Genomic DNA, 18113 nt, shown 5'->3' on the forward strand with positions numbered 1-18113 from the left:
ACCACCTCCAAAGGGATTTCAGGTGGTGCAGGAAGCAGAAACGAAAGAGGAATCCCCAGCATCCTGAAAAACCCCATACAGCTGGGCTACACTATGCTATTTGGTGGTGTAAGTTGGCAGCTGGTGTAGGGGGCGTTCTCATGCTGAAAGCCCCGTGGAAACCATCTTAAGTTGGCTCCAGCCTGGGAACACTCCTGGAACGTCCCCACATGCCAATGTGGTTTCCAGGGGCGAAGGAATGCCAGCACATCAGCAGCTTCTGGTTTCAGGTGTTGCTGAGTGGTGTGGTACTGAGCTGTGCAGTGCCCCGACACAAGCATGCCCCCCCCCAGCACCACATCCACAACTCCATTTATCCTCACCCCCACCATGGATTGCACAATTAGTCATTTCTCCGCTGTCCCCATTACTGTGGGTGTGACGTGGTGATGCCTAGCTCTTGTCTGTGATCTTTTCTTTATGCCTAGCTCTTGTCTGTGATCTTTTCTTTGCTTTTGACAAAGTTCCTCACCAGAGACTATTGAGAAAACTCAGCAATGAAGGAATAAGAGGGGAAGTCCTCCTATGGATTAAAAACTGGTTGAGAAACAGGAAGCAAAGAGTGGGTGTAAATGGGAAATTCTCACAATGGAGAGATGTGGGGAGTGGTGTCCCCCAAGGATCAGTTTTGGGACCAGTGCTCTTTAACTTATTCATAAATGACCTGGAAGTAGGGGTGGGTAGCGTGGTGGCCAAGTTTGCAGATGATACCAAATTATGTAGGGTGGTGAGAACCACAAAGGATTGCGAGGAGCTCCAAGCGGACCTTGATAAATTAGGTGAGTGGGCTAGGAAATGGCAAATGCAGTTCAATGTAGCAAAATGCAAAGTGATGCACATAGGGGCAAAAAATCCAAACTTCACATACACGCTACAGGGGTCAGTGCTATCAGTCACAGACCAGGAAAGGGATTTGGGCGTCTTAGTTGATAGTTCCATGGGAATGTCAACTCAATGTATGGCAGCTGTGAAAAAGGCAAACTCTATGCTGGGGATAATTAGGAAAGGAATTGATAATAAAACTGCAAAGATTGTCATGCCCTTATATAAAGCCGTGGTGCGACCGCACTTGGAGTACTGTGTTCAGTTCTCAAAAAGGATATTGAAGAGATTGAAAAAGTGCAGAGAAGGGCAACGAGGATGATTGAGGGACTGGAGCACCTTCCTTATGAGGAAAGGCTGCAGCGTTTGGGACTCTTTAGTTTGGAGAGGAGACGTCTGAGGGGGGATATGATTGAAGTCTATAAAATTATGCATGGGGTAGAAAATGTTGACAGAGAGAAATTTTTCTCTCTTTCTCACAATACCAGAACCAGGGGGCATTCATTGAAAATGCTGGGGGGAAGAATTAGAACTAATAAAAGGAAACACCTCTTCACGCAACGTGTGATTGGTGTTTGGAATATGCTGCCACAGGAGGTGGTGATGGCCACTAACCTGGATAGCTTTAAAAGGGGCTTGGACAGATTTATGGAGGAGAAGTCGATTTATGGCTACCAATCTTGATCCTCTTTGATCTGAGATTGCAAATGCCTTAACAGTCCAGGTGATTGGGAGCAACAGCCGCAGAAGGCCATTGTGTTCACATCCTACATGTGAGCTCCCAAAGGCACCTGGTGGGCCACTGCGAGTAGCAGAGAGCTGGACTAGATGGACTCTGGTCTGATCCAGCTGGCTTGTTCTTATGTTCTTCTTATGTTCTTATGGTGCTTTCTGGGCAAATAATCTTGAAGTAGCCTCAAGATCTTTCACTAATTTTCTTTTGGTTCTTACCCAGGTAACATTGCTGAGCGTAGAAATGACATCCCTTAAAGAAGAAAGGGACAGACTTCGAGGGACTGTTGATGATAAAGACACAAGCGAACAACTCTTGAAAGCTATCAGGGATCGGGATGAAGCAATTGCCAAGTAAGCAGCAGCATTTAAAAAGTGAAATTTCAGAGTGGGACCTGAAATATTACTGAGATCAAACCCCGATAGCCCCTTCCCGCTATGGTCCTGCAAGCAGTTATTCTTTTCTCTTTTCGTTTTTGCATGTCCCTTTATCTTCTGGTGGCTTTTAGAGTTGGGTCTTAAGGATGGGCTGAATAAATAACAATGTTCATATGATGCTTTGGAATATTTGAAGCATAGCTAAGGACCAAAGTAGATGCAGCAGAGCTGCCCGCATATATTTGTTAGCATGTCTGCCCTATTGGGCGTAACGCTAGAGACTGGAGGAGAGCCTTTTTCTCACAGAAGGAGCCAATGGATGGGAAGAGTGAAACATTCCCCCGCTGCCACCATCTTCCCTTTCTGTGCCCTGCTGCTCTTTCTCTCAACCTGATTCACTTCTGGTATTAGAGCTGGGCTAGGAGAATAATGCTCAAAGCTGTGGTAGGGGAGAGGTTGGTAAGAGCATTCCTTTACTGTGCATTCCTTTACTTCTAAATAAAAATACATCTCTCCCCCCCCCCCACCCCACTCTTTGCTTTCTATCTGAAAGAGGCAGCCAAGCTGCCCTGTGGCATTTAGTTTGATCCTAAGAATTAAGTTGAGTAAGGTTACTCACTTAATTCATTACACAGGAATCCAGCAGCAAAATGTATTTCAACATAAAATTCCATGAGTCAGAGCTCAGTTCCTCAGATGTGCATATCTGGGTACCACTGGACACTTGTGCAATTTTGCTGCCACTGACTAAAATGGCCATTCCTCTGGAATTATTACTATGGAATTTGCAGCAGTGATGAGATTTGAGCTTGGAAGTCCTCATTCAGAGTTAATTCTCAAAGTTAATTCTCTTAGCCACTATGCTGCTACTCAGTAGGGTACCCTAAACCTGTAATTTTTAAAAATTACCATTCCATAATCGTAGCTATGTCTTCACTACACATATTGCTTTATTTCTTTTTATTGCAAGGCTGCAACAGAACCTCTGTGAGGGAAAACTGCACAACAGCTCAATCTTGTTATTTTCAAGGACTTGGTCATCATATCTCAAGGGGCACTCTGGGCACGTAAGGAAGAATACCAATCTCCTTTAAAGAGCCACCACAGCAGTGCCATCTGTTGGCCGAAGAAGGAAACGAGCTGACTTGATTTTTGATGCAAAAGGCAGCTTCTGACATTTTAGTATGTGTGTGGGTTACTGGTTCTCCTGTATCTATGGAAACCAGCTACCTTTCTGGGGATGTTTGGATCCCAATGTTTAATATTCATTAAGTGATAGGGAATTTTACAGTGCAGGAACATTTGTCGGCCTTTGCTCCGGCAGCTTTGCTTTGCAGACAAACAAACAGGAATCTCGTGGCACTTCAAAGAACAACAAAATGTAATTCCAGCATAAGCTTCCGGTGGATTTGTTCTGCCCACTGCCTCAGAGGCAGTGAGTGAATCCTTATTATGCAGGCGTTTTTGGTAGGATGATGAGAACGGCCAGTGGTGCATACCCACCCACACAGCTAGCTCATAGAGGTTCTGTCAAATTCTGGGTGTCTGCTGGGAAACGCAACTCAGGGTGTGCAGAGCAGAGACAAGATTAGATTTCAAGGGCTGCAATTACAGTTTTTATGGTGGGGACAAAATCTGTCCCTCTTCCGCACTAGTGGGCAAGTTTAACCGCAATCCCATTGATGTCTCTGGGATACAACTCTTTGCTTTTTCCAACGTAAAGGCATAGCTATCGTGGAGCCACATGGATACAAATATAGAATAACATTTGGAAATAACATTGCAGTTTCCTCCATCAGCCTCCAGCCTTCATGAACAGGATAACCTTGAATGTGGGGGTGGGTTTGCTCACCCCAGAAAAACACATTATACAATATATTCCAATTAGCAGCCAAATCTCAGTTGTAGAATGGACAGCTGTGCTGTGCACAAGACCCAGGTTCTATCCATGACTGCTCCAGTTAAAAGGATCTTGGGTATCAGGATTAGGACAGACTCCTATGTGACAGCCAAGTCCAGTCAGTACAGATACTAGATCAGACTGACCAATGTTCTATCTCTGTAGGGCAGCTTCTTATTCTTCTCTGCCCATAACATTTTGCTTAGTGAGAGCCAGCATGGTGTAATAGTTAAGAGTGATGGACTCTACTCCGGAGAGCAGGATTTGATTTCCTACTCTCTACAGGAGTGGCGGACACTTATCCGGTGAATGGTGGACTCTTATCTGGTGAACTGGATTTGTATCCCTGCTCCTACACATGAAGCCTGATGGGTGACCTTGGGCTAGACACAGTTCTCTCAGAACTCTCTCAGCCCCACCTACCTCACAAGGTGTCTGTTGCGGGGAAAGAAAAGGAAGGAGTTTGCAAGCTGCTTTGAGACTCCTTACAGGACAGAAAGGCGGGGTATAAATCCAGACTCCTCTTCCTCCTCTTCTTCTGTGTTACTAATCACAGCTAAGTTTTGTCTGAGTTCTGGAAACTGGCATTATGTTGTGTTAACTGATTGTATAGTTTATCCACAAAAGGGTATCCAACAGGTAGATTTCACACCCCTGTTAGCTTGCTGGCTGCTGAGGAGTAGCTTGTGCAGCCCCTGAAAAACCCAGGGGAAAAAAAATCACAGGAGTGCTCGTGTGAGACAGAGAGACTCAGGAAGGCTCAGTCAACTGACCTGACAGTGTCTGTGTGTATAGTAGCTTGGGGTATTTTTCACTGCTCAGAAGTAGCTCTCATTAAGTAAAAGGTTGGTGACCTTTGATATCCAGAGAGGAAGCAGAGGGTTAGGGCATGCATAGCTTGTTCCTAAGGAGCACATTTCAATTACCCTTCATTATTCACAGGCAAAACGTGGAGGCAGGACAAAATATATGTCCTAGGTCTTCACAGGTCAAGAATATAATTATCTAAGCCAGCCCAATGGATAACATAGGTCACATGAACTAGGACATAATTCTGTTCTACACTGTCCAGAATAATACCATCCCCTGGAATAATTTTACTTATCTCAGACCTTCTAAATCTCAGACCTTATAAAGCTGCAATTGGATTTTAGACCTTATAAAGCTGTGATTGGGTTTTAATGTATTCTGATGTTGAGTTATGTTGTGTTGTGTTGTTTTGTGTTGATTGTTTTGGTTTATTGTACATCGCCCAGAGCACGGTATAGTAAATTTAATAAATAATAATAAATGCATCCAGTCTTTTACTTAGTTCCTTTATTATTTACTCTGTTTCTCCAGTGTTCCTCTGTACCCCTCCACGGTGAGGAGGAGATCTTTTAATTGAACGGTCAATGAGAGGTTGGGACAGACCCAGCTCCATCTTTTGGATTGTCTGTCCTTGAGTAGTCCAAGTTAGGAGAGTGCCATAGTATTTGTCCAACATTGGCTATGCCATTCTTGCTGCCTCTCAGGGGAAGAGAGCGGGGAAGAGATAATGTCCTGGAGCCCTCTGCCCCATTATAAACTGCGTTGGAGTGCCTGCTTACTTGAGGCTTGACCTAGGGTTACCAGCTCTAGGTTGGAAAATTGCTCAAGAGGTGGGGTTACGGTAGGGATGCCAGCCTCCAGTAGGACCTGGAGATCCCCTGGAATCATCTCATCTCCAGACTACAGAGATCAGTTCCCCTGCAGGAAATAAATGCTTTGTGAGGTGGACTCCATGGCATTATACCTCAGTGAGGTCCCTGTTCTCCCCAGACTCCACCACCCTAATCTCCAGGGGTTTCCCACCCTGGATCAGCAACCCTATCCCCTGATGGGGGCAAGAGGGGAGGTGGTGAGCCTAGGATAGAGCCTGGGGAGAGACCTCATGAAGGTACAACGCCATAGAGTCCATGCTTCATAGCAGCTATTTTCTGCAGGGAAATTGATTTCTATAGTCTGGAGATCAGCTGTAATTCTAGGAGATTTCCAGGCCCTGTCTGTGAGCTCGCCATCTCTGATACGGCTGGCGTCACAATGGGTTCCTTCCTGTTGGTAGACCTCTCCAAAAGATTGGTCCCAGAAAAGGCTGGACCAGCCAGGCTGTGGTGCTGGGCATATTTAACTCTAAAATACCTTTCTGTTTCTGTATGGCTGAAATGAACAAGATATGGGAAGTATAGTTTGGCCACAGAAGTTTTAATACAGAACTCTTCCTTTATAAGCATGTGACTGACTGTGATTCTAATGCTGGTTGAGCTGGTTCTAAAACTGAACTTTGTTCCTTGAAGTACTTCTGTATTTGTGTTCTCTGAGACTGTCTCTGCTCTGCTTTGCAGGAAGAATGCTGTCGAAATGGAACTAGCCAAGTGCAAGATTGACATGATGTCTTTGAATAGCCAGCTCCTGGATGCCATTCAGCAGAAACTGAATCTTTCTCAGCAGCTTGAGGCGTGGCAGGTGAGAGAAGCTAAGCCCCTGCCCATATTCGTGAGCCAGAACAGCTTCCCCTGCCTTGGTTCAACACTGAAAAGGAACAGGCTGTGTAAAGTCCTGCCTCCTTGGAAACACTTTTCAGTGACTTTAGACAGAAATTTTCCTTAGGAAAGAGTTAAGTAAAAAAAAACAATTAAAAAAACAATGGAATAAAGCACTTGAAAAAATGGTCACAAAATTGAGCCAAATCAGTGGCCCTAACATAATTAGTAAAATTAAGTGTAAATAACCAGAAGCTATATGAAAACAGTCCTGCCTACGGTGTTTCCCTGAAAATAAGACAGGGTCTTATATTAATTTTTGCTCCAAAAGATGCGTTAGGGCTTATTTTCAGGGGATGTCTTATTTTTTTCCCATGATTTTGCGCCCCCCACGTGACTAGATCAGCTGCGCCGGGGAATCTGTAACTAGAGCTTATTTTTGGAGCAGGACTTATATTTCAAGCATCCTCCAGAAATCCAGAAAAATCATGCTAGGGCTTATTTTCGGGGTAGGTCTTATTTTTGGGGAAACAGGGTACTTCCTGTGGTCTCAAGGTAACACATATTATTAAACACTTCAAATTAAGACCAGGGTCTTAAGAATTGTAGTTCAATAAACAGAAAAATTGTATCACAACCTACTTCAAACAGTGCCACAGCCAAATCTGATGGACCTGGGATAAATCTGAGATGGCTGGGAGATCTGTTAGATATCCTCCCCACCCCCACCCTACACAATCCATGGTTCCTAACAGTCACACTGTTGAGGAAAGAGGACTGTTTATGATGAGAGGAGACTGTTTAAAAGAGACAAAGCTGATGAGGGCTTTAGTGTTGCCTAGTACAGAGCACATACATTGACACTTGGACCTGCTTTTCTCATGCAAGCACAGGGCTTAATTTTTCCACACTTGATGATGGGCAGCTCAATGCGTGAAAGGACTTCACAGCTGAAAAAAACCTTACATTCAAATGACAGAAAGTGATATAAGTATATGATCTGTGGTGGCTGATCTGCGAAGGCCTACTCGTGCATGCCAGTCCACCGCCAGATGATGGCTGATTTTTCAAGCGATTAACATGTGTGCGCAAACCAGGCCTTATTTCCCTCCCTCCCACCCTTCATGCTTAACCCCAGTAGAAACCTTCCCCGGTTGACCTTTTTTGTCCTGTTTTCAACTTCTCTGTGTTCTCCTTTTCTCTCTTCTCTCCTGTGCTTACAGTTTGCTTCCTCAGGGCTTTTTACTATATGGCTCCTTTGGTTTCTGATCTAGTGGCCTTTCTCAGTTCCCGTAACAACAGCTTTAGTCGTACACCCCTCCTGCCTTTAAGGTGAGCACCCACCCTTCTGTCGCACCCACCTTGTCCTGTCCCCATCCCATCCCAGTTCAGTGTAGCTTTACCATCTGAGGGAAGGAGCGGAAGCATCTACGGATTCTCATGCATTCACTTCTGTTGATCCTCTATAATTTCTCTTGCCATCTGTCACTGTCATGTCACATTTTAACAACAACTTTTTTTGAATTTGATGGTCTGTCTCCTTGTGCCTTTTTTAAAAGCATGCTTTCTTCTCTCAAGTATTTATTTTAAATATTTTAATATTTCAAAACTTAATCTCTAAGCCAATAGCTGTGGGGTGGCGCACATGCTTTGCACAGTAGTACCTGGCAAGTTTAATGTAAAAGGATCTTGAGTCCCAGTGCTGGGGGAAACAAATTCTAGACTGCACTGTCCAGTATTCTCTGCCTTGAAAAGCTAAGGTATTTACAGTGTAGCCCTATGCAAAGTTCCTCTTTGAGAAGGTGGTCTGGAGAGACAGCATAGACAACTTCTAAATGAATAAACAGAGTTACTCTAATGCCGTTGATTTCAGTGAGCTTAGATTTTAGTAGAACTGCAGAGGATTGCTCTTTCAGTGTGACATGAAGGGTGTCACTATGGTCATTTCCGCACGGTCAAAATATTCTGGGTTGAGCAAGAGAAATATCCCTGTGTGGCCAAGAAGTTTGCACAGTTCCCAGTCCTAAAGCGAGTTTGCCCCGCAATATTTCCCTCCTTCCGTGGTATTCAAAAATCGCCAGCTTGGTGATTCTTTTCAAAAATCCCAGGGTGAGCCTGATAGAGCCTGCTACCATGCAAACACCAATTGGGAGCAGAACCAGTTTATTTTGCCCGCCCAGCCACCTGATCTTCCCGCCCCCCTGATCTCCCTGCCAGATGTTCATTCAATCTGCCGCTCAAAAACAACAGCCAATCGGAACACAGGGAGGATATTTTTGCAAACCTGCATAGATTCAGGATTGCTGCCCTAATGGTGCTAACTTGGGCAACATGGTGGCAGTTCTCGGTGAGATAGGCAAGCAAGCAGGATAAATGTGATGAAAGGCTGAAGCAGTGCTGACTTTTTCTCTTGTTTACTACTGGATCGCAGAGGGCTTCCCTCTGAAAGACCCGAGGGAACTCTGCTGTGGAAAAGACTGATGCTTTGGGAGGAAAGCAGAAAAAGGCATAAGAAAGAGAAACTACTGAGAAGGGTGGGAGCTATGCTGTTCTGAAGAGAAAGGGACAAGAGGAGGCAATGGTTGGAGAGCCTCCTTTCCATCTGAGAATACCAAACAATTTTTGCGAGTAGATTCTGAGTTCCTGTCTGGTTGTTCTGCCTAGCATGTTGGTGAGAAGGCTAGACAAGAACAGGATACTTGCGAGTCACTTTAAAAAAAGTAAAAGCAATTTAGCCAGTGGTATGTGGAACTAGTACAAAGACTCATTTCATTGGTTAACATTGTGTGGACCTATTGAGTTGTCCAGTCACACCAGTGCTTATGAAAAATAATCAAGTCTGAAGAATATTCAGGTATTTGAAGGATAATTAAATGTAGTATGAAATACCTGTTGGAGGTATAGGGATGTTCTCCACTCTCCTGAAACAATATCCCGCATCACCTGGGTTTTGGTCTTCAACTTTCTCCTGTAGAACATGACTCATTTCCAACAAAATGCCAAACCATGGTTTAGCATAAGATGAACAGAATTTAGGCTCTTCCTTTGTGTTCTCCAATACAATTAATGACTTCTGCTTTAGTGCAGCCTCTAGTTTGCATTTTACATCTCACAGCAAGCTGTAGTTAGTTCTTGTTTTCAAAATGGCGGTCTGAAGTTGGTTTGCAGTCTTGATTTGGAGAGCATGCCCAGTCTGCTGGTTTATGTTGAGCTATGTGCTTTGGAAATGATGGTTTGTGCTGAGGCAGGAGTGACTTACTGAATTGTCATGCAAAGGCGGAAGAGGGAACATACAAACACAACGCTCAGTCACATGGTGCCAAGCCATGGGTTGGTGTTACATTTGAACCAAGTTGGGATGCTGGCAGCATTTACAGTGAACTCTGGGGAGGTCAGATACTGTGAGGGGTGTGCGTGTGTGGCTGTATTGCTGGGGGGTGAATAGTCTTCTCTGCAGCATGGAGCTGGTCTTCATGATCTTTTATTTTTATGGTCAGTTAAGAACACCTGTTGATTCGAGTTCATGCAGTGTTATCCACCTCACAGAACTGGATCTTGCCATGCTTTTGGGTAGGCATATGAGCTCAATAAGAAGAAGAGGAGGAGGAGGAGGAGGAGTTTGGATTTATATCCCCCTTTTCTCTCCTGTAGGATATTTAAAGGGGCTTACAATTTCCTTGCCCTTCCCCCCTCACAACAAACACCCTGTGAGGTGGGTGAGGCTGAGAGAGCTCCAAAAAGCTGTGACTAGTCCAAGGTCACCCAGCTGGCGTGTGTGGGAGTGCACAGGCTAATCTGAATTCCCCAGAAGCCTCCACAGCTCAGCGGCAGAGCGGGGAATCAAACCCGGTTCCTCCAGATTAGAATGCACCTGCTCTTAACCACTATGCCACTGCTGCTCCTCTGTTTGCTTGATCACAGTCTTTGATATAGTAACAAAAGCAAACTTGCTTGTTATCTGGGGATATTTACTGGATTGGGTCACATGTTTTGTTCATGTAGATGTTGGGGGAAATGGGGGGTTGAACATCCATGTTTACTACAAATAGGAAACAACATAGGGCAGAATTTCAAATTTTACTTGGAATGATGGCAAAAGTTTTCAGGGTACATCCAAAGGTCAGTTAGGGATTAACATTTGTCTGATGAACCGTGGTTTTGAAAGCAAAGGTTAACCCCAGCTGTGCCTCTAGCCTCTGTGCTAGGCAAAGAACAGTTCTTAAATTGCACATAAATGGATTTCTACATGTAATCAAGGAAGAGCGATGGGTGAGTATAAATATTTTCCATATATTCCTGGGCAGGAGGGACCCTGTGTCCTCATTGCTGAATGATACAGTACCCACTCGATCAGTACCAGTAAACGAAGTTCTGGCCTGTTCTGGTGGGTTTTCCGGGCTGCGTGGCCGTGGTCTGGTGGATCTTGTTCCTAACGTTTCGCCTGCATCTGTGGCTGGCATCTTCAGTGGTGTATCGCAGAGGGAAGTTTGTTACAAACAGACTTCCCTCTGTGATACACCTCTGAAGATGCCAGCCAGAGATGCAGGTGAAACGTTAGGAACAAGATCCACCAGATCACGGCCACACAGCCCGGAAAACCCACCGGAACCAGTTGAATCCGGCCGTAAAAGCCTTCGACAAAGTTCTGACCAGTTACAGTGAATAAAAATATGAAAATCTTCCTACAAACAGCTCCTTCTGTCATTAATTCCCATGTGAATTTATTCTCTCTGGTAAACTGGGCCTTCTGCATTCCTCATAGTAGTTGCACTTTTAGAACTAATCAACCTTCTCAGATGTTCTTAAACTACATAAAATGTCTGCAGGGTGAGGATTCGCTCATTTCAGTTGAAGGTGTGGGCTGTAGTCCACAAAAGCTTAGGCTGGAATAAAAATTCTCTTTTACTCAACAATATGTGAAAAGCAACCTCTGCCAAGAGCCAGTAGCCACATTAGAGAAAGGTGATGGCAAGCTAATAACCCAAGTGAATGCTCTCTAGGGTCAATTCACTGGTTGTATCAGTTTAGCGATGATGCTACTGTTGTGCTAAGAGTAGATGTAACTCTCGCTCATATTCATTTGCTTTTGATGGTTACTCCTAGCAACCAAGCCCTTGCCGAGAGAATGCACATATGAGCTTGAAAATCCTTGGTTTTTTCTCCATTGGCTTCACCAACTGTCTAGTTAATATTCACTGTTTTTACATTGGGAGTCCTCTTTCATTGAAACTTATTCCTCATGCCAAATTCATGCCAAACACCTAGGCCTGTTTCACCAGGCTCATCTCAGTTTGATCTGTACATACTGAAATGTATAAATAATGTTTCTGGAACTTCCATTGTTATGAAAGCCTGCTGCATCCTCACAGAGAGCCAGTGAGATTTTTTTTTAAAACTAGGCCTGATAAATCTTGTTCCAGTTGCCACATAGCTACAAACCACACCTCACTGAGTAACCTCACTGAGTAACTTACATACTGTTAACTTACCATACCTTGCAGGGTTGTTGTGAGGATAAATCAGAGGAGGGGAGAACTATCGATGCAGGCCAGAGTTTCTGTACAGAGGAAGGACGGGATGAATATGTGATGAGCATTTCACATGTGCAATATCTCTCGGAGCTCTCTGAATGCAGAGACACGTTTTGTTCCCTGGGCTACCTACCCACTGTTGCGCAGATAGACTTGCCCCTCCTCTTCTGCACTGTACTGCAGTGAATGGACAACCGCTTGCTTGTCTGGATTACTTTTCCCCATATAAGACGGACACTGAGTTACAAATTTCCATGAACAGAAGGGAAGGTAGCTTTTACCCATTCTGCCGTCCCATGGGAGACCTTAAACTTCCTGGGATTCCACTGTCCCCCAACAGCAGCATGGGGGGGGGGGCGTTTTAGGCTGCAGTGGGAGGTAGAAGGCTGGAAAGTCTCATTCCACTTTTGAGTGGTGATGAGCAAGGACGTGTGACAGCCTAGCTCTGCAATTAATGAATGTCTTCTGGGAGTAAATCCACTTGTCTTTTCTTACTGCTTGTTTTGTGGCAGCCATTGAAGATCTGGCTGTTTAGGAACCTGGGTGTGGGTTCGGGGTGTTTTGTTGTCCTTTCCCGAAGGCTTGATATCTGTTGGATGGAGTTGACCTGGTGTAATTTTTTTCTTGTTAATTTTAGTTGGTCTTTGATTGCATATTTAAAAACTACTTTGAAATTGTTAATTAAAAGTGAGGTGTGTATGTTCTAATTAAAGGGATACGTTTGGAGACAGCTTTGGAGAGCGGGTCAATCCTGTCCGTGGAGATTTCCCCACCTCTGCTGTCTCAGATAACAGCCTATTTATACAGTTCCATTGAACACCGATCTCTTTTGTGTTTTCAGAAGCTGGATTCATGTTAACCATGGTTAAGAGGTGATCTCATGTCACCGTGATGAGGGGGTGTGAATTCTTGCAAGAGTGGATAAGACTTAGGGAATGGATGATCCAATGGCCTTATACTAGTCCCCTTACCCTGGTTAACTACTGAGTTGCCCCAGCCTTCCAATCTGTCCCACTGTGTCAATGTAATCTTTTGAGACCTCATCCACTTCTATCTCTGCCTTATTTTGTACATAAAAATAAGGGTCTTGTAGGGATTTGTTTTAACAATCGACTGTTCTCATCATTCTCTCTTTTTCAGAAGTTATGTGAGTGCTTGCTCGGGGTTTTTTTTGTCACCTGCTTTATTGCAGCTTTTTCTTAAATTGAAAAACAGATTATTAACCTGCTTTTATCATTTTTTGGAAGCTTGCTGGGTGACCTTGGGCCAACCACAAACTCAGAGCTTAACGTACCTCACAGGGTGCTGTGAGGATAAAATAGATTGGAAGAGAACAATGTAAGCTGCTTTAGGTATCCGTTTGAGAGAAAGGCTGAGTATAAATGAAGTCAATACATTCAGTCAGGGTTAAAAATGTTACAGAAGAGATAACTCCTCCCATTCTTTCCAATAGCATTTCTCACAGTATTTTCACAGATATTTACTTTGGATTACTCTGTAGGTTTCTCTGTTACTTCTCGGTTTTGCTCTTTAAATATTCTCTGGCAAAGCACAACTACCCTTTATTTCTGTTGCTGTTGAGCTTTCCATCTTAACAGTGTAAATCGGGAACTAGTAGTGAAAATTAATCTTGTAGAGCCTCACCCTCCCACACATAAACACAGACTGTAGGGTTTACTTATTTAAACTATAAATATGGTATTGGCTCTTATGCACAGGATCTTAATTTCCCATATTTATGCATAAGAGCTGCTCCATCCTTCATCCCTATGTTATTAGTGGGCACTTAATTTTCAGGGTTTTCCCCTCCCCTATAGATTTAAGTTTCCCTAGTAAATGTCATGATACGATGTCACCCCATGGGTCAGTAATGACCCGGTGCTTGCACAGAGGACGATCTTTATAGATTTATGTAAATGATCTCCTTGCCCCTTTCCAACCAATTTACTCCCTCCTACTGGTGTCTTGCTTTTATTTTTTCCCCTGCCTCTCTAATGCTGTTTCCGTGTCACCAGCCTCCACGTGGGTTGCCAGCTCAGGATTGGGAAATAACTGGAATTTTGGGGGCGGAGCCTGAGGAGGGTGTGGTTTGGGGAATATAATGCCATGGAGTCCACCTTCAAAGGTGTGTTTCCTCCAGGTGGGGCTGGAGGTCTCCTGGAATTACAAAAACCTTGGAACAATAGTTAAGACCATGTTGTACACTGGATTGGGAAAGCCGCCTGATACGCAGAACCTCTTAAAGCCCAAGTTAATCTGATGCCAGAACTGAATTACATCTTTCCTTTCGGCTGTGCTCTATAAATTGTTCGAGAAACGGATCGCATAGTCTTTCTTTCTCCCCTTTAACAGTTCTTTATATTGTGCTTTTGCCCTTCCTAATTGGGATGTCCGTGAATCAGACTTATTTTTCCTAGGTGATCTTATAAACCCGAGTAGCTTGCTTTTTTCCTGCTTACTTTCTCTGTCAAACCATGAGTCCTCTGACAGAGAGCTGGGATTCGTACACTTTTTGGGCGTTAAACAAGGGTTTCAGACTGTTGACTGTCATAAAACCCCATGGCATCTGAACCTAGTTGCATGATGTCATAACAGCCTTCCTTATTTCCTCGCTAGGTAGAGTTTGTGTGGTTTGCTTTTAAAGAAGACTTGACCATTTTGGTTTCTTGTGACCATTAAGGGCAGTTTCCTTCAGCTGTAAAGTAGGAGAAACAAACAAAAAAATCGCCATCTTGCTTAAGTGGTGAACACAGAGGATTATGGTCACAAAACCTCAAAGGAAATCACTCTGGAAATGAAATCTGCAAAGATCACAGTGTAGTCTAGAGTGCTGGCATGTTGCAAAGTAAAAAAATAAGTAAAAGTATCCCCAGAACTGTCCAATCTTGATCCAAGTCACATAAATAAACTAAAAGCATAAAGAAAATCTAAAAATTTCACACTGGGCTTATTAATGATCATATCACATGTAACTGTCTCTTCCGGAGTTGGATCATCAACTGCCCTCTCTGGATCAAAACCAGGACCAATTCTTGCATTAAAATCACCACAGACAATAAAATGGGAAGCTAATTCCAAGTTGGCAACCCTAGCTATTGTCTTTAGATTGTCACGTTTTGACTGTTCCCACAAATGGAGTGATGCGGCTGGCATCAGCCAGAGCCTTTTCCATTGAGTCTCCCACTCCGTGGAATAGACTCCCCAAAGAGGTAAGGGATGCCCCCTCATTGGAGCTCTTTAGAAGATGCTGCAAGTCCTGTTTGTTGGATAAGGCTTTTGATGGGCTGTGAACAGCAGGCATCTTTTAGGGAGGGAGAGGGTGCTATATATGGGGCTTGTTATTTTGTTTTGGTTTTGACTTCTTGTAATGTTTTAGTTGTTACTGTAAGCCTCCTTCAGCCAGAGGAAAACTGAAGGTAAAAATATCTAAATCAATAAAGACACCCCTGATGGAACGGGCTAAAGCAGGCCAGTTTCTGATTTAGCATTCTGTTTCTAGATGGCTGTTTCCACAAAGCCCACAAGCAGGGCCTGAAGGCAACTGCTCTCCTATTTGTCTCTTAGAACCTGGCATCCAGACGTATACTGCTTCTGTCTGTGGAACTTCTGTTCAATTACCAGTGTGGTGTAGTGGTTACAGTATCATCTGGAAGCAGAGGCACAGCGCCAAGGGGGCAGGGGTGCGCGACACACCGGCTGGGTGTCCCTGTGTAGGCGTTCCGGGGGGCAGGGCATTCCAGCAGCTTGGAGGGGCACGCAGTGCGCACCAGGCGCACTTCCCTCTCACTCTGTCCCTGTCTGGAAGACCTAGGTGCAGACACCCTGTCTGCCATGGAAGCTTGCTGAGTGACAGTCACACCTGCCTCGTCTCGCAGGATTGCTGTAAGGATAAACATTCTTTTCTTTGTACCAATAAGTCACAGCTGATTTATGGTGACCCTGCATGGTTTTCAAGGCAAGAAACATCTGGAAGTTTTTTTCCCATTGCCTGCCTCTGCATCATGACCCTCGTATTTCCATCCAAATACTAACCAGAATCCACCTTGCTTAGCTTGAGATCTGACCAGGTCAGGCCTGATAAAACTTTACAATTTCAATATGACGATAAGCCCTGCAGTTTGCGGCAGGCAAAAAATGCGGCCTGCATCGCTATACCTTTTTATCTCGCTCTCCCAGACTGTACTTTTCACTGCATCCCTGCAGTTGACCTTCTCTTCACAACGAAAGCACTCCCTCTCTGTCCTCCTTTTAATGGCTCTCCTTTTTCCTGCCACAGGATGATATGCACAGGGTCATTGACCAGCAGCTGATGGACAAACATCCAAAGGAATGGAGCCAGCCCACTTACTCCTTCTCCCACGGTCCAGGAGCCAAGCGGCGCAGCAGACCCTCTCCCTTGCTGAGGCCCGAGCAGCAAGGGGCCGAGCCCGTCGGAGCAGAAGGGAATCGCCTCTTTTCTTTCTTCAAGAAAAATTAGTCGGAACGGAGTGAGCAGTTTCCAGTTATCCTCCCCCCCCCCAACTTTTTGGGGTGGGAGTTGAGGTGAAGGAAGCTGGGGTTGGTAAGTGAGCCCAGCTGGTGATGGATGGTCCCAAATTCTGATCAAAGAAGAAAACCGCCAAAGGGCAAAGGAGTTAACCCTTGAACTCTGCACTATTTGCAACCCGCCGTGGTCTGAACTCAAGTGTTTACATATGTCATAGTAAAATTGCAGATCTCCAATGTGATAGCAATTGAAAGGATTTTTTTCCTATACCTTAAGCAACATGAAAAAGAAAACACAAAACCTTCAGGGTCTATTGTTAGGTCCACTCTGTTTCTGCTGTGAGTATTCCAGGTGTCTTAAAGTCATTTCTCTTTTGCCAGAGGGAGCACTTTAAAGGAGCTGGCTCTGGGTGGGAGTTAGGAAGGAAGGAAGGAAGGAAGGAAGGAAGGAAGGAAGGAAGGAAGGAAGGAAGGAAGGAAGGAAGGAAGGAAGGAAGGAAGGAAGGAAGGAAGGAAGGAAGGAAGGAAGGAAGGAAGGAAGGAAGGAAGGAAGGAAGGAAGGAAGGAAGGAAGGAAGGAAGGAAGGAAGGAAGGAAGGAAGGAGAATGTGGCTATAAAGGTGGTGCTGATCGAAAGAGGCCTGACTTCTTACCAAGTGAGCGCCCATTGCCTTCAGCGGCATCATCTGTTTGTCTGTCCTTATCCCACAGTGCAGAGATCCATGACGAGACTTTGCAGAAAGTCATGGGAACTTCAATTGGGCACGTGAGAAGTAGATTTATATGTGCAACTAGTACCAAGATGCAAAGCCCCAGAGTTCTTGGGAGTGTCTTGGATTCACTTGCATATTTTACAGGAAGTAGAATCTCATGGGGGGAGGGTGGGCTCGGCATGAGCATACACTTCAAAGTGAACCCATTAATTACCCTGATAGTGTTTTTCTTCTCTTTCTTGGCTAGCATGGCTTTAGGGAAATCTGTACACCCCTAAACAGCTGAAATTGGAAAGCTGTCTGAAGTCAGAAGCAAAATTCCCATAGACTTAGGCAATTGCTGCAACCCCCAAACAGGGAAGTCAGAAGCAGTCCGTAAAACATCGATAGCCTACCTTTTGAGGGGTTGGTTCAAGAAGTCGTGAATCTTTGGGCGCCTCAGTGCCCCTCGCCCACAGCACAAGATTGCCCTTAAGCAAAAGCACACGGTTTGCTCACTTCTGATCCTTCATTCGCCTTCTCCTATTGTGATCTTGGGTTTGGGGGAAAGGGAGATTGCCGATTGCAGGACAGAAGTGAAGACAGTGTGGCATTTTCTTGTGGAGTTATGCAGCCGCTGCCTGGATGCAGCCTGCCCCTCCCCCCTCAGAAAGAACGTGTCTTCAAAAATGTCTTTGATAGTTAGGAGATAATGCTGGTCTTCCAAGCAGAAGGTGGAGAAGGGATTGTGGTAATTCCAGGACAAGACTTTTTTAATGGGAACCTTTCAACTGGGTTTAACAACCAGTAAGGGCTTATTTGACTGAATGCCTCTGCATTAGGGATCCTGGCCTCCCAGTGGGACATGAGGATCCCCAAGAATTACAGTTCATCTCCAGACTACAAAAATCAGTTCCTGGAGAAAATCTCTGCTTTGCTCCACAGAGGTCCTTGTCCTCCCCACCCTCCATCCCCAAATCTGCAGGAGTTTCTCAACCTGGATCTGGCAACCCAACCAGTGGTGGGATCCAAAA

The 18113-nt window shown here is 44.7% G+C and overlaps 1 protein-coding gene across 5 annotated transcripts in view; it reads left to right on the top strand.

Annotated features, from left to right (window-relative positions):
* BICDL1 (BICD family like cargo adaptor 1) overlaps nucleotides 1–16888 on the top strand; it is a 69232-nt gene extending 52344 nt beyond the window's left edge. For 3 of the 5 annotated variants that reach the window (XM_048514892.1, XM_048514894.1, XM_048514893.1), the window contains 3 exons: nucleotides 1817–1947; nucleotides 6235–6355; nucleotides 16180–16888. In XM_048514892.1, coding sequence (XP_048370849.1) covers nucleotides 1817–1947; nucleotides 6235–6355; nucleotides 16180–16380 — 453 coding nt within the window. In that variant the 3' untranslated portion in view covers nucleotides 16381–16888. Of the gene's footprint in view, nucleotides 1–1816; nucleotides 1948–6234; nucleotides 6356–7595; nucleotides 7705–16179 lie in introns of all 5 variants that reach the window. The other 2 variants (XR_007246065.1, XM_048514895.1) reach the window with 2 other exon arrangements.
* The last annotated feature ends 1225 nt before the right edge of the window (nucleotides 16889–18113 follow it).

The sequence above is a fragment of the Sphaerodactylus townsendi genome, linkage group LG13 (genome assembly GCF_021028975.2).
Source record: "Sphaerodactylus townsendi isolate TG3544 linkage group LG13, MPM_Stown_v2.3, whole genome shotgun sequence".
Lineage (NCBI taxonomy): Eukaryota > Metazoa > Chordata > Lepidosauria > Squamata > Sphaerodactylidae > Sphaerodactylus > Sphaerodactylus townsendi.